General features: G+C 36.3%; 1 protein-coding gene across 10 annotated transcripts in view; it reads left to right on the forward strand.

Annotated features, from left to right (window-relative positions):
• The window catches only part of PLEKHA5 (pleckstrin homology domain containing A5), a 167643-nt gene that overhangs the window by 114448 nt on the left and 38030 nt on the right, over nt 1-15165 (forward strand). For all 10 annotated transcript variants that reach the window (XM_027699674.1, XM_027699675.1, XM_027699676.1 and 7 more), the window contains 4 exons: nt 894-1009; nt 7008-7472; nt 12363-12831; nt 14364-14447. In XM_027699674.1, the coding sequence (XP_027555475.1) occupies nt 894-1009; nt 7008-7472; nt 12363-12831; nt 14364-14447 (1134 nt within the window). The remainder of the gene's footprint in view (nt 1-893; nt 1010-7007; nt 7473-12362; nt 12832-14363; nt 14448-15165) is intronic.

A 15165-nucleotide genomic window follows, 5' to 3' on the forward strand; every position in this document is an offset into this window, starting at 1 on the left:
TTTCCACTTGATTCTGTATCTGAAAGCACAATAGCCTGGTGATAAGAACTCATTTTACAGAGTTATTATGTACAACAGGATTGACAAACAGCTTCTGAGTCTGATTTTTGCATAATACAGTAGCAGAAGCTTGAAATATTTAGCCTGATGTAAATACAGGATTACTAGAATGGGAAAGTGGATGGATATCACTCACTAGTAGTATCTTAGATCTTTAAAGCACCACACGGTATTTTAGACCAGTATCTGCATCTGAACTTACCTTATTAATGAATGTACTTTAGTTACTCAGATACAAAGTATCTTTACATAAATAAATAAAAATAAGGATTTATTATCACTTAAATCACAATATTACATGAGCCACTGTTAGGAGTGTTTCACGGCTGATCTTTTAAATCATGATATAAATGACTTCACTAAATATTTTCTCCTGCCTTTTTTTGTTGTTGTTTTATGAGCTCCTTTTGGCACTTCGTTTGGTCTCCTAACCAGCACATCATTTATTTACAATGGTAAGTACAACTGAAAACTTACTGTATCATTCAGGCTGCCAAAATCTATTCCAAAATCTTATTTATAATAATTATATCAATTTACGGTAATGAGTGATCAATATAGTTTTTAATAGATTGAAGAAATGTAAGGGCTTTTTATTTAGCGTATTAATGAAAAAACAGCTATGATTGAAAATTACTGGCAATTATTTTGAAAATATGAGTGCAGTGACTGAGAAACATTGTAGTATTCCTTTTTGTATTTTTTCTGATAATATTATTTGCAGAAATCTTATTATATAAAGCATTAGAGGGAGTATGCAGTAACAATATTTGCCTCTTTTCTTTTACAGAATCTTATATTTTTATTGCAATGACCATGTCATTTCCAATCAGGCAGCTCATCCAAACATGAGGACCTATTATTTCTGCACAGATACAGGGAAGGAAATGGAGCTGTGGATGAAAGCCATGATAGATGCAGCACTTGTGCAGACAGAGCCTGTGAAAAGGTAGTGTGGATTGACAAAAGAGTGGAACAGTGTATTGCTTTCTCTTATTTAGTTTGATTTATGTAATGAAAAGGTGTCCCTGAAAACAGAATGTAAATTGGCTGAAGTAATTTCTCCTTATATTGAACCCTTACTAATGTAACAATGCTGGATAAAATTTTGAAGAAGTAAAAATAACCTAAGTTCTGTTCTGAATATTGATTCTAAGGAGCTAGAAAAACAACCCTGACTTATTCCTTTAGCCAGTGGCATCAAAAGAAGTGCAATGACAAATAGTATGTGTAGGCATGTTTGACTTCCCCTGCCCTCCCATCTGAATAGCAATAGCAGCTCAACTGGTGGTAGCCCTTGGCTGAAACCTGTCATAAGTCTCAAATTCACAACTGGATTTTCTGGCTAAATTAAATGGTTGTACCTGTGGGCAACCTGTGGGGAGCCATTCTTGTTCATCATTAAGCTGTCATCAAATTTATACTCCCCTATCTGGAGCCTTATCTTTATGTATCCACGTGTTGACAATGAAAAGCAAGTTATCACCGGGAGCCTTGTGCTCTCAGAAACAGAATATTGTCTGCTGCTGTCTATCCAGTGGGAATCGTTTTCTCTCGGAATGTGGTCCCTTGGGTCGGCTCCATGACATCTATAATGGAAACCTCATCAATTGGAAGTTTAAAAGCTCCTCGTTATTGATGGCACAGAAGTTATTGCTGATGGCTGCTGTCACTTGATCTATTCTCCACTCTGTTAGTTCCTGCTACCCTGGAGCTAAATGAATGTCAGCGATGCTGAGAAATTTTAAGTTTTAAAAAAAAGTAGTAAAAAAAAAAAAGAAAAATCGCATAGAGACAGCACTAGAGAAGCTTAGTGAATAATAACATTAATCTGAAAAATCAGTCTTGTATTGCAGATACAGTGGTAACTTACATATGGAGAAACTATTAAACCAAATCAAACCCACTTAACTTCAAACAAAAATCATATATCAATTGTATAAGCACTTTGTAGAGGGAATAATACTGAAGGGGTCATTCTGAATCTTTTTTTGAACCGCTGAAATAACCTTCATTTGATATTTGCAACACTGTGAATCTCTGCCTGGGTGTCACAGGCTGAACAGGCTTGCCCACAGCCAAACAAGTGTCAGAAAAGCAACTTATGTAACACCATCTTGTTGTTTTAATTCAGGCAAGAAACCTTAGAATGAAACAGAATTAGATGTGACCTCTTTGAAAACTTGGTTAGTAACCTTGAAATAATTACTTCAGAGAAAATACATTTCGAGACCGAGTCTCAAAGACTTTCATGTCTGTTACCTATAATAAGGAAGAAAATCCTTCAGACATCTGTTTTCTAAGGAATCCATCTTTTGGCTATCAAACCAGTTCTTAAAATGAAATGTAGCAGGATATGATCTTATGCAGAAGAAATACTGCTCCTTCCCTGTAAAAATCTGTGGAGTATTAAGTGTTTTATTACCTCATCTCCAAGTAACCTAAAGTTTGGCATGCATGCAGCTCTAAGCATAAATGGTTTTGGTTTAGTCAAATTTAGCCAGTGCTTTTGTTTCTCAATTTTGTTTTTTTCTAGAGGTTCTAACATTGTACTGAATACAGTTTTCTAACAGACTGGATACTTGCAATACAATAGATGAGTTATTAAGAATTGCTTCCTTAAATATTCATGCAAGCTGATGTTGAGCCACTCTTAAGTACTTGTTAATATAAAATGCCCAATGATAAATCAAGAGTTTTTACAGTATAGTTCTTTAAATCTAGAAATCAAGGTACTTCACTGCTTATGGTACTCTGGAAATCAAACCCAACAGTCTGTTAGACCAAATATTTTAGCTTTAAAGAATTTTAGAGTTTTAATCTGTGTCTGTTCTTCTGGGGAGAAAAAAAGATAAAAGGAATATTTAAAACATTAAGTTGGTGGAGGGAGGGTTGCCTGTTTCCCATAAACTATTACTTTCCACTTAGAGTTAGCCATATAAAACAGAAACAAGATACTGAGGTGAGAAAATAAAAATGTAACCATTTCTCTCAAAACTAATCTGCATTAACAGCAGAAAAACTCCCTTCTGATGTATCGCTGCAGGGAAGGACAAACTATTTGATCCTATTGACTTAAATGTAATTACTCCTTTCTAAACGTTTTTAATTTACCTAGATAGTAAATTCAAGTTTAATAGTGTACTGAGAGACTTATCAAAATAATTAAACACAAATAATGTAGTCAGTGAGGATGTTATGACTCAAAATATGATGTCAAACAACCTCTCTGCATCAGCAAAACATCTTGCTTGTTCCATGTTGTGTCACTGTGGGCCACAGTTGAATTGTATCTGAGTACTTGCTTGTGTTTGTAGATGGTAATGTCCACCAACGTACTGATTTAACATTTGTACCCTGAATGCTGATTTCTCTGCTCTCTCATGTTTGAGTGTCATTTTTCTAGCCTTTCACTGTCAGCTTGTGTATTGGAGCCTTTGTTTCTTCTCAGGGATGCAGGATGTACTAAGAAAAGATTTCTTTTTTTTCCTCCTAGTGTAGTTACTTTTCCTAAACAGCAGAAGCTAGGCTGCCAAAAAAGCACTTGTTAGCATAGTGACATCCACAGTGGAGGCTTACTGACGTCACTGTGCTTGGAAAAGATGGCTTTTTCTTTTCAAATGCCTCTGCCTGGCTTTGTAAAATAACAGTCCTCAGATCCATCTGATAATTAATTACACGCTTCCCCCCCCAACCCCTTCAGAATTACTTATTTATATAAACCAGCATAAAATGGTACTTTTTTTGTGTTACAGTTCCGTACATATTATTCCTTTTTGGTTGTAGAAGTCTATAAATTGCATCCAGCATATGCTGAAGGACATGTGTTCAATGCTCATTCTCTTCCTCTTCTCCCTATCCCGTCCTCAAATAGCCTGCAAGTCTTTGAGAGCTAGCTATAAATATGGAGCCAAATATACATATGGATTTATGTTTCTTACATTTGCCTGTTAGTTTCTGATAACTTTTTTCCCTTTTGGATCCTTCAGTGTGGAAAGAGATCCCTTGCTCACAGAGTTGACTGATTTGGTGCACCAAGTTAAAGGAGAGCCCTGAAGTCTGTTTGAACATCAGTCATTCAGGCTCTACACCATTACAAAGAATGTCAAATATAAATGTTTGGCTCTGCTGTGTATAACCATAGTAACCAGTGATACAGCACCGAGGTTGCATGGAAAAACAATTCTGTGATTTGGGGATTTGTTGGGGTTTTTTTTAATTAAGACAGACAGTGCAAAGCAGTGTGAGACTGGGAATCGAACACTGTGCTGAGTCTTGACCACGTATATGATGAATGTCCTTAGAGATGCCACTCTACCTCTGCACTGTGGATTTTCCATCTGTAAAATGGCAGCTGTTTCTCTACTGTAAAGCTTGAGGAAAATTTATAGGAAATATTATATAAAGGGGTAGGTGGTGCTATTAAGGCATGCTGCATATATTAATGCCCGTGTTCAGGATTATTTGCAAGCTAGTCCATACATTTATTTGTAAACTCTTGAGTTCTGGCTGAAACCTGAAATCTTAATGCCTTTTTTGACTTGATAATTGAGTTTTTCATTCAGATTCCTCTTTGGGGAATTCCTTTAGGTTTTGGTAGAAACCTAGGTGGTAGAGTTTTAGGGTGGGAGTGAGGAGGTAATCCTTTTTTTTTTTTTTTCCCATAATCTTGAGAAGGAACCTAGGCAGAAATATTTCGGTTTTGGAACAATTTAAAGTCTTGGGGACAAAAAAAAGTAAATTTAAAAACCCCTCACTTTTAAATTTCAGTAGGAGATTAGCATAGCATTTCTTTGCTGATACTTGGAAATTATAGGAAAGGTGATGTAGGTGTAGTAGTTCCACCTCCCTCACAAAAGTCTATGTAAAAACTGTTTCAGCATCGAGATGTTTTTTTCTCTAGAAATTATGGTTGGCAGAAACATTACACACTCCTTTCTTCTAGCAGGAAACATCAGATGTACCTAACATCTGCATTGAATAGTGATGTATGAGAAATGCCAACACATATAGCCAAAGAGATGTTCCTGTTAGATTATGGGTATGAATGTTTTCATTTGCAGTACATTTGACATGTGTGTACAATTCCTTGTTGGCAGCTCAGGAATAATCACTGAAAGACAAGGACTATTTTGACCTACTTATACTCACTTATAAAGTGAATTTTGGGGGACTTTTATAACATCGTGAAGTATCAAGCAGAGATTGGGGTCATCGCAACCATGTGAGGAAGAGGCATGGGGGGGAAAAAATCACACCCTTGTTAGCATGCAAAGTGAACAAGCATTTTGTTTTAACTCAGGTACAATATCCAGAGGACATCGATGTCTTGATGTTTCTGAGCGATGTGTTTGAAATGGTGTATTTGTCAAGGCAGGAGTCTCTTGGTTCCTTCCACATCACAGAGCCTTCATAGCAAGAGTAGGGTGGTAATGGGAGGTGCATTTAAAATTAAGTGTCCAGTATTATTAGCAGTGGGTAGTATTTTATTAGGACTGTACATTTTTCAGTCCTTTAGGTATTTGCAGAAGTTCTGTCCTAAATTAGGTGGCCTTTTGGGAATTTTCAACTTAAATAATCTGTTGGGGAAGCCTCTTGTTCAAGATGGGGTAAGCAATAATGTTTACAGCCATGTATGTAGTTACTCTGCCTGGAATTAGAGCCCTTTCCAGAGGAGTGGTTCTATCTGTGCTCTTGGTCAGCTGTGTATGTGATGGCCTTTTTACAGACACTTGAACTGGGGACAGTTATCAAGATGAACAATGCATTTGCACAAAAGATGCAAAACTATGAAAGGTTAATTTGACATCATCCTAAAAATAACGTGTTGCTCTTAGTTTGGTTTTATACAGAGATGTAATCTTAAAAAATTATATCTCTTCCTCTTCTTTCCTCCCATACCAAAAAATGTTGATCAAAACATTTTAAGATGGTGGTTGTTTTTTTTTTCTAGTGAATTGAAAAAGTCACTATTTGACCTGGAATTGAAGTTCAGGTCCCAGTATGGAAAAAGACGCAGCTTCTTGACATTTTCAAATTTTAAAAAGAAGAACACTAATAAAACTGCACACATTGAGTGCTTATGTAAATACTGTAAAGCACTAACGGTTCTAAAAATATCATTATTTTGTGGTACAGTTCCTTAAGTCAGCAGCTATTTTCCCCCTTAAATTTAGAAAAGCCACAGTCATTTCCCACAAAGTGTATGCCAACCAAAGCGATAACATACCAGAGAAACCTAATTGATACCAGTGACCATGAAAAGTCATTTGCTTTCTTTAAAGGAGCTCATTATATGTTAAATTCAGCAGTATTGTGAATCACAAGCTGACTGTCAAAATCATCTGAATTTCAGTCTGTTGACATTTGGAAGCTGTAGCTCTTGGAGAGCTACTGAATATTTTCACTCCTTGAATGTCCAACCCTCCAGGAACTGTACATCCACTTTTTCAGACTCTGACTTTATTTCCTGTTGTGCACATTTTCTCTAAGGGGTTAATTGAAGGGTGACTTAAAAAATGTACATCATGTAATAATTGCCTTTAAAATAGCAAAGAAAGAGAGAAGTGTAGAAGGAAAAGTATGCACACTCTCCAACCAGAAAAACCCCAAATCAGCCAACCAAAAAACAAACCAACCAAACACTACCACCAACCCCAAAACAAAATTAAAAACAAAAGAAAAAAAAAAGAACAAAAATCCAGCAATAACAACAACAACAAAACCAGAATATCCCAGAGCAACAAAAACCCACAACCTCTCCTTGATTATTGTGAAAATATGTCCTGATTTTTTTCTCTCAGAGTCCAGATATTGTTATAAAATGTCTGGACAGGGATTCACTGAAATAACCCTGATAAATATCAATATATTCGCTTTTAATTTTTTATTACTATTTTTAAGGAATGTTCTGTTGATATTATAGCTTGTCATATATTCCCTTCCAGAATAGAGAAGCTGACCATTGAAAATACATCACCTCGAGAGGCAAATAATATTTCAAACCACCGGGTGCTGATTAAGCCAGAGGCACAAAATAACCAGAAAAACAAAGAAGTGAACAAAAACGAGGAGAAGAAAGCTTTGGAAGCCGAAAAGTACGGGTTCCAGAAAGTTGGGCAAGATAAACCATTAACAAAAATTAACAGTGTGAAGCTAAATCCTTTGGGATCCGAGTACAGGACTTTGCCCATAAGCACCATCCAGGCTGGACACTTCAGACCAGTCCATTTGAATGGGTCTGAGAGCAAAGGTGGAGTTGTGCTGGCGGATGCTGGGGATGGAGCTCATCACAACGCGCTGCCGTCACACATGGAGTCCGAGCGGGTCATGCAGAGAACCAACTCAATGCTGCAGCTGGAACAGTGGATTAAAATACAGAGGGGAAAAGGACAAGAAGAGGAAACAAGAGGGTAAGTATTGTGAAGTAATTTTATTACTTTTTTTTTTTCTGCTAGGCTTTCTAGCAAATAATACTTACACTTGTATCCTGGTTAGGTTCTTTGGTTTTTGGTCTGTATGACATAAATATATTATTCATTGTACTCTGTAAGAAGTGCCTGGGTGACTGCTAGGAACAATTTTATTAAAGTTTTTCTTTTATTACCATTTGAGTGAATATTATTAATTAAAGTATATTAATAACTCAATAACTAAAAAGGACCAGAAACCTTTTTGGGTATTAGACATTTCTCTGTCCTAGCAGAGAGATATCATCAATCGTAGCGATTCCTTTTCCTCTTAAAATGTGTTCTTGAAATTACCCTGTCTTCTGGATTTTTTTATTCACAAATTCTTGTAATAATATTTTATTTAAAATTCTTAGAAAATATTCCTGGGAGCTTTTAAACTTTAGACAAGCTTTAATTGAAGAGAGACAGAAGCTTTACCTAACAGTAAGACAGAAATCTAACTAACCCGATGCTTAAAGCTCCTCTTCTTATGAAATTAAGTATCTCCCAGTTATAATATTGAGTTCTAGTGCTTATTCATGAAGCTTTAAAATTATCTGTGAATGATTGACACTGTTGAATGTCATGCTGATAGCAATTTCTCTGTCTGACAGAAGTGTAGGGACATTGCTTCCAGGCTGGCTTACAGACAAGCAGCTCTAGCAGTAAAATATAAAAGGTTTTAATATTACATTTGATAGGAAGTATGGAGATGCTATCACTGGAGAAATTTTGAAGAGCTGGAAATTAGGGAGTGAGTATATAAGATAGATGGCAGAGCAGAGTTTAAGATAGAACAAAGTTCAGAAACTGTGATTTCCGCAAATTTCAAAATATGGGGGCTTTTCAGTTCTTGCAAAATCTTGAAAAATTTCCATTAGCTTGACTTCTGCTTGCCAAAATTGGTTGAAAATTTCCTCATTGCCTTTAGTCCTTCATTAGATATAATTAGGAATTGTTAAATGTGTTGTTTCATGAAATACCCGACGTGAGTAGTTTGATTGAGTTTGAACTGGCAGTGCAGACAGTGCCTTGCACACCCTGACATTTATTTTATTATGCATGTTTGCATAATGAGAACTAAGAAGGCTCTCTGATGCAGTTAATTTTTTTTATTGGACTGTAAAGCTTGCAACCAAACAGTAGAAATTAGAATAGCTTTGCTATTTTTCAATTGTGAACAAGTATAAAACCCCTAAAACTGATTTCATTGTGGGAATCAAATACAAGCAAGTGCCATTAACAATATGTTACTAATTAACAATATTTTATTCTTGACTACTGGGAACACTTGTTGCCTAAATAGAGGTGGCATTGGTAACATTAAAGGGTGTGCATTCAAATGCAGTTCTACATAAAAGTTGCAAACTGGAAAAGAATTGGCCTTGAGCTATCTTTTTTGCTTTGTGTGGAAGTGGCCTTGAATAATGATCCAAATTTTCTGATGTATATAGTGATGTCATTTAAATGTGGTTTCATTTAAATTTAAAATTTTATTTTTATTCAGATTGCCAGAAATTTAAGTAGAACTGAAGTTAAAGAATTAGAGTAGAAATAAGTACCAGCTTATGTTAAAGCCTAAGGTTGGGGTGAGAGGTTAATAAGGCTGTTTGTAGTAAGACCTGTTCAACTCATAACTTGAATTTTTGAGTGAAGTATTCTTTATTTAAAGGGGAAAAGTTGCTGACTTTTAACAAAGCTGCTTTCCATTTCATCTGTCTCTCTCATGTGTTAGAGAAATCATGGAGGACCAAACTGAGTATCTCTGGTGTCAGACTGAAAAAACCCAGCACTTTAAGAATGCTTAAATGTCAATAAATAGGTACAATTAAATAACTATATATAAAATAGGAGCTCTTAGCTGTCCTCAATGTGGAATGAAAAAGGTTCACTATACAACTACTAATTTTTTAGAGGAATAGGCTGAGCCCTTAGTAGTTCAATTACCCAAAAAATGAGAATGATGACAATGTAGGTTTTAGTTCTTGAAGCTGTTATTTGCTATGGATGGATTTAGACATCTAGTTTTTAAGAACCACAGGAGTAAAGACAATCACTGCCTTGGGGAAGACAAACCTTTTTTAAAATCAAAAAGAAATGTGTTTTAAATAAAGAAATGAACATGTTCCACTTCGGTATCATTTTATTGAATCAATTTTGCACGAGTCACTTTTGAATAAATGTTTTCATCAAAAGCAATTCACTTAAGTAGTCTTTCAAATGTGAAAAAATACAGAAGAGTTGCATGGTACTGAGGTACTATGTTGCTGTTAACCCAGGATGTGAGACTGTCTCTCACCTTACCCATATAAGCCTCATCCTAAATAATGCACCACGTTTCTGTCTTCGCTCTGTGCCACCCTTGGCTTAGTTCACACGTGGAAGTTCTGTATTCTGGGCCAGGAGGTAGCTCTGTTCTTTAGGATGAAGGTCTGTTTTGAGGTTCCAGTCACTGCAGAACTGAGCCCCCAAAGGTTTAACACTAAAGTTGCTTTCCCAAATAGTCCAACTTGGACACCAGAACCATTCTTGCTACTCAACAGTAAGCCTAGAGACAACCTCTGAAGATGTCTGTAAGGAGTCTATGAACAAACGTGGAAGCCTTTTTTCCATATGGGAGCACTTATAAGGAGGTATTTATGATGACAGATGCAGAAATATTTTGCAACCTCAAACCCAGCTGCTGCAGTCTCCCCTTGTGTGCAAGGCAGTACTGTCTGGAGTTAGTTTTTGGATTTGACTAGAATGGTATTTTTGCAAGTATCAACAGTACAATGATGTATCTGTTTTGATTTTATTGAATTATGTAAAACAAGGCTTAACACTGAGGGGATTGGGCTTTTTACAGTTTTCATGGTTTAACACTTGAAGATGGATTCTGTTATCTTTCTAAATGTCCTAAAATATAAGTAATTGCATGCAGACTTTAAATTGCTATCTTTAACATTAGTAAGAGTTTCAGACGGCTGTTCTTCAAGTGGTTCAGGATATCTAAAGGAGCCAACAGGATTACAATGCTCATTTAATTAATAAAACAAGAGAGGAGCTTTAGTGGGTGAGGTGGGTGTAACTGCCAAATAACTTCATGAAAATGTCAAGCTTCACTATACCTGTTATGGGGTATAGCTACACTTGTATTTTGAAAGTTAGAAGTGGAGCTCAAAAGCATCTGGTTTGTTTGTTTTTAAATATGGAGATAGAGAAAAGCCTTCTAATTAATGGTATGTTACTACAGAAATTTAGAGGTATTTAAGCAGATTTTGCAGCAAAAGACTAGGACTTAGAATCTCTTTCCCCCTTTTTATTTTCCTGTGAGAATGGAAAGCTGCCCAATCTACAAAATGGGGATAATACTTCATTAATTCATGAAAAGCTTCATAAACTGTAGCAGATTTTGTATGTAAAGCTCTTTATAGCAGTTTTCATCCCCAAAATGTAACAGGTGACCATAAATACTCAGCTTAACTATTTTCAGTGAAAAATGGGTTTTACCGTCATCAATTACCTTAATAGTTATTCCATAAGGATCAAATATGCTTTATGCTGGTTTACCTTTCCATTTGCTCTACACCATTTCTTTAATGTTTTTTTTTGGCACTGGAGCAATTCAAAGCCATCTTCATGTTCTGGTGCCTGGTGGTGGCAGGGATTTTAGTTGGAGTTGGTGTGGGGTGTAGCTGGAAGCTGCTGCCCTCTGATGGCTAAATCCTGCCCAGTCTGAGTTGTCTCTGAGCAAGCATCTGTCATATGCATGATGAGTAGCAAAAGGTTTTAAGAGCACCTCATTTGCGTTTTAGATAAGGGATGAATGAATCAATGTTTATGACCCAGATTTTGACCTCTGGGAAAAAAACCCAAGGAGCGCTTTGTCACACTTAGGCACGCATCGATACTCGGTATGGAAAATTCTGCATTTCAACTAGTGCTGAAAGTTGCTAAATGACTGTAGCACTCCAGAATTTTAATGTGGCAACAAGTTAAAGAATAGGCCTTTGAATTCATATCTGAGTTGAAAAGCAATACAAAGTTATTATCAAACAAAGAAATATTTTGCTGTTTGTTTTGCTTGAATAGCTGATACGGAATGGCTTATCCTTGACAATTACAATACATAATTTCTTTAAACAATTGGTGCAGTTTTTCCTTGGTTTGCTGTTAGAAGAATCACTATTTTTTTAATGTCCGTAGTAACTGCTCAAGATTTTCTTGGGGAAACAACAGGATATTTTTTCACTTTTGGAAAAGAGAACATTTCAAATGGGCTTATATGGAAACAGTGTAGAAATGTTAAAACTTGGTATGGTGTGCCATGCAATTTAAAGTCTGCATGCAATTACTTATATTCTAGGACATTCAGAAAGATAACAGAATCCATCTTCAATTGTTAAACCATGAAAACTGTAAAAAGCCCAATCCCCTCAGTGTTAAGCCTTGTTTTACATAATTCAATAAAATCAAAACAGATACACCTGTTTTGTAATAGATTGGAAATAATTACATAGAAATTACTCTTTCAGTGGATGTAAAATTAAAGCTTTAAAAACTTTGACCTATCCAGCATATAGATAAGTTGGACGATATGATATAAACTTGATATACTAGACTGGTGAAAAGACAAAATACAGATAATATCAAGAGCTAATAGGAGAGAGAGGGATCCAGTTTCAACTGCTACAGTGCATTGTCAGTACAATTGATTCTTTAATTGTTGTCTTGTCTTCCATTTTTTAAATGGTGTTTGAAGTATTAAAAAAGGTAAGATTCTGCTAGATAAACCTAATCCATATTGAAAACTTAGCCTTGCCATAATATTGATGCTGTACACTGACAGAAAGAAAATTTGTGTTTCAGCGTAATCTCTTATCAGACGTTACCAAGGAACATGCCGAGCCATCGCCCTCAAGCCTTACCCCGGTACCCAGAGGGCTACAGAACACTGCCAAGGAACAGCAAGGCACGTCCAGAGAGCCTCTGCAGTGTGGCACCCTCGGCCTATGACAGAGCCATGGGACCTGTCAGCGCCGAGGAGAAGCGGAGGTCCATGCGCGACGACACGATGTGGCAGCTCTACGAGTGGCAGCAGCGCCAGTTCTACAACAAGCAGACGACTCTGACTAGACACAGTACCATAAGTAGCCCAAAAACTATGATTAACATTTCCGATCAGACCATGCATTCGATTCCCACCTCGCCCTCTCACGGTTCCATCGCTGGTTTCCAGGGATATTCCCCACAGCGGACCTACCGGTCGGAAGTGTCATCACCAGTGCAAAGGGGAGATGTGACCATTGATCGCAGGCACAGGGCGCACCATAGCAAGGTAAAAATACTTCATTTAATAGCTAAAACCTCTTATTTACGAGGATGCTTAGTAGAAAGTATATGGTTACTGTAAAACTCGTGTTGCACTGTAGTATATTTTATTATAATGAAGTTTAAGTGGCATCACTGTTTTCGTGGAGAAAGGTTTGATTTTAAAAGGCACTTAAAAATATAAAGGTAGTAAAAAGGCATTTTTATAATGTGCTAGGTGAAAACGTGCTGTCCTAATATTACTGCCTGTGGTATTAACATTTCTCTAAAGAAAATAAAAAAGATTCAATAGGCAAATTATTCAGAATAGTTTGTATATGTACGGAAATCTTTCCGCTTTCTAAGAGGACTCAAAATCCCAGGTTTCTTTCCACGTGCTGTTTTCTGTTCTTCAGCCACAAGTTTGGCTGCCTCGGGTTCCAGCAGAAGACAAAGTATTGTTTCTTTTTATGCCTTTGAGTTGTTAAGGTGATCCCTAAAGATTGGAGTCTAAATATACACAACCTTAGTGCCTGACTAGTGTTAACTCTGCTGGTCTTCACCAGTGAGTGGGAGACGTGGAGCATTGTAAACTTGAGTGCTGTATATGGCTCTGCTATATTTGTCATGCTTGTGCTATCATGGTTTTTAATAGATTGGAGATAATTACATAAAAATTACTCCTTCAGTGGATGTAAAATGCTCCTGAGCGTTTTTCCAAAAACTTTATCTTGGTGTCTTTGTTCCTTGATGCAGGCTAAAAAAAGTCTATAACTGCATCTTAAAGCAGTTTAAACAACTTAGAGTTGATTATTAAGTCTTGGGTTTCAAAGTTTTCAGGTCTCTGTCAACAAAGGAGTCATTTTGTTTTGACATCCTTTGTGTCTCAACTGCTTTGAAAATTTAGTAATCAGTGCCTCTCACACATGTGACAAGTATCACCATGTCAGTGCAGCAGAGCATGTGCTTACTTGTTCTTTCAGCCATGTTTTGCTTCCTGATATTTTTTCCTTCTCAAACACTTCATGCTAGTATTTCATTGCATATTTAGTATCTTTTACGCAATACTAATATTTCCCTTTGGTTTTTCAAGCTGTTTGGTTTGTATTTCATTAGTTACACAACCAGCTTTTGCTGTTAACTCAAAAACACAGACCTGTTTTGAAGATTGGGTAATTAGGAGGCTGATTATTTGAAATCAGTAGGGTTAAATTAAAGATTTAGACCCCCATCTTCATAGAGATCTTAGGCTTTTCAATGGCTTTCAGTGGGAGGTGAAAAACTCAAATTGTTGTTTGCACAGGCTGTCAGTCAGGCAACAACAATGAGGGAGAACTGTTAATTAAATGAATGATGAAAGTTGGGGTATTTCTAAAATTTAGATGTAGACTCCTTGAATGTCCTACATAGTAGATCAGCAGGGAACATGACTGGCACAAATCATAGCAAATTTTCATGAGTGTGAAGTTGGCTTGATTTTTCTTTTTTTAGCATTTAAAAGTTTTTGAGTCTTTAGAAATAACTTTGGATCATACTGTGCTATTTTTTTTTTTTGTACAGCATGTCTTTGTACCCGACAGAAGGTCGATGCCAGCAGGTCTGAGTTTACAGCCTGTTACTCCTCAGAGCCTCCAAGGCAAAACAGTGAGTTGGTTTTTTTATTTTGTGCATCAGGGGCTTTTAAGAATAATTCTTTAAATAGGAAGAGGCAACACTGAAATCTTATTGTATTCAAAGCTTGCATTAAATGTAGCCTTTATTTTAATTATCAGAGATTTTTATAGCAAGTAAAGGAATAGTCTATGGTTCCACTGAATGCTGAGAATATCACATAGCTGCTGAGTCAAGATTTTCTTTGAGAAATACAGATTTATTATATTTTAATCATAGTTGATACATTGCTGAAATTCCTGGGAGAGGGTAGAATACATTACAGAACACTTATTTCTCCATTAATTATTTAGGAAAACCTAGAAGTAAAGTTTGGCTTTTTTTGGAAATCTGAAAGGTACTAAAACTGCTTTTTGTATAATTGGCCTTTCTGACATCTCCCATTTTAGTGTGGTAGAGCTGAAATTCTCACTGAAGGTATTTAATCGAAGTAATATTGGTGAATACGGTTCGCCTTCCTTACTGAAACATGACTCAGCCCAAATCTAAGATATTGTCCTCAGTTTATATATTTTCTTTACCAGTTTTTGCCTCTATTCCATAATCTTTCTCTGTCCATCTGAAATTACTGATTTCAAGAGTTATGAATTAAGAAGACAGATTTTTTTTTTTAATCACACTGTGGGCAGCAACTCGCAGTCAATCCTTCCACTGCTTCAATCCCTGTTTCTTGCACTTCCCAGCAGGAATC

This window comes from Neopelma chrysocephalum, unplaced genomic scaffold (assembly GCF_003984885.1).
Source record: "Neopelma chrysocephalum unplaced genomic scaffold, ASM398488v2 Primary Assembly neopelma1_139, whole genome shotgun sequence".
In the NCBI taxonomy this organism is placed as follows: Eukaryota; Metazoa; Chordata; class Aves; order Passeriformes; family Pipridae; genus Neopelma; species Neopelma chrysocephalum.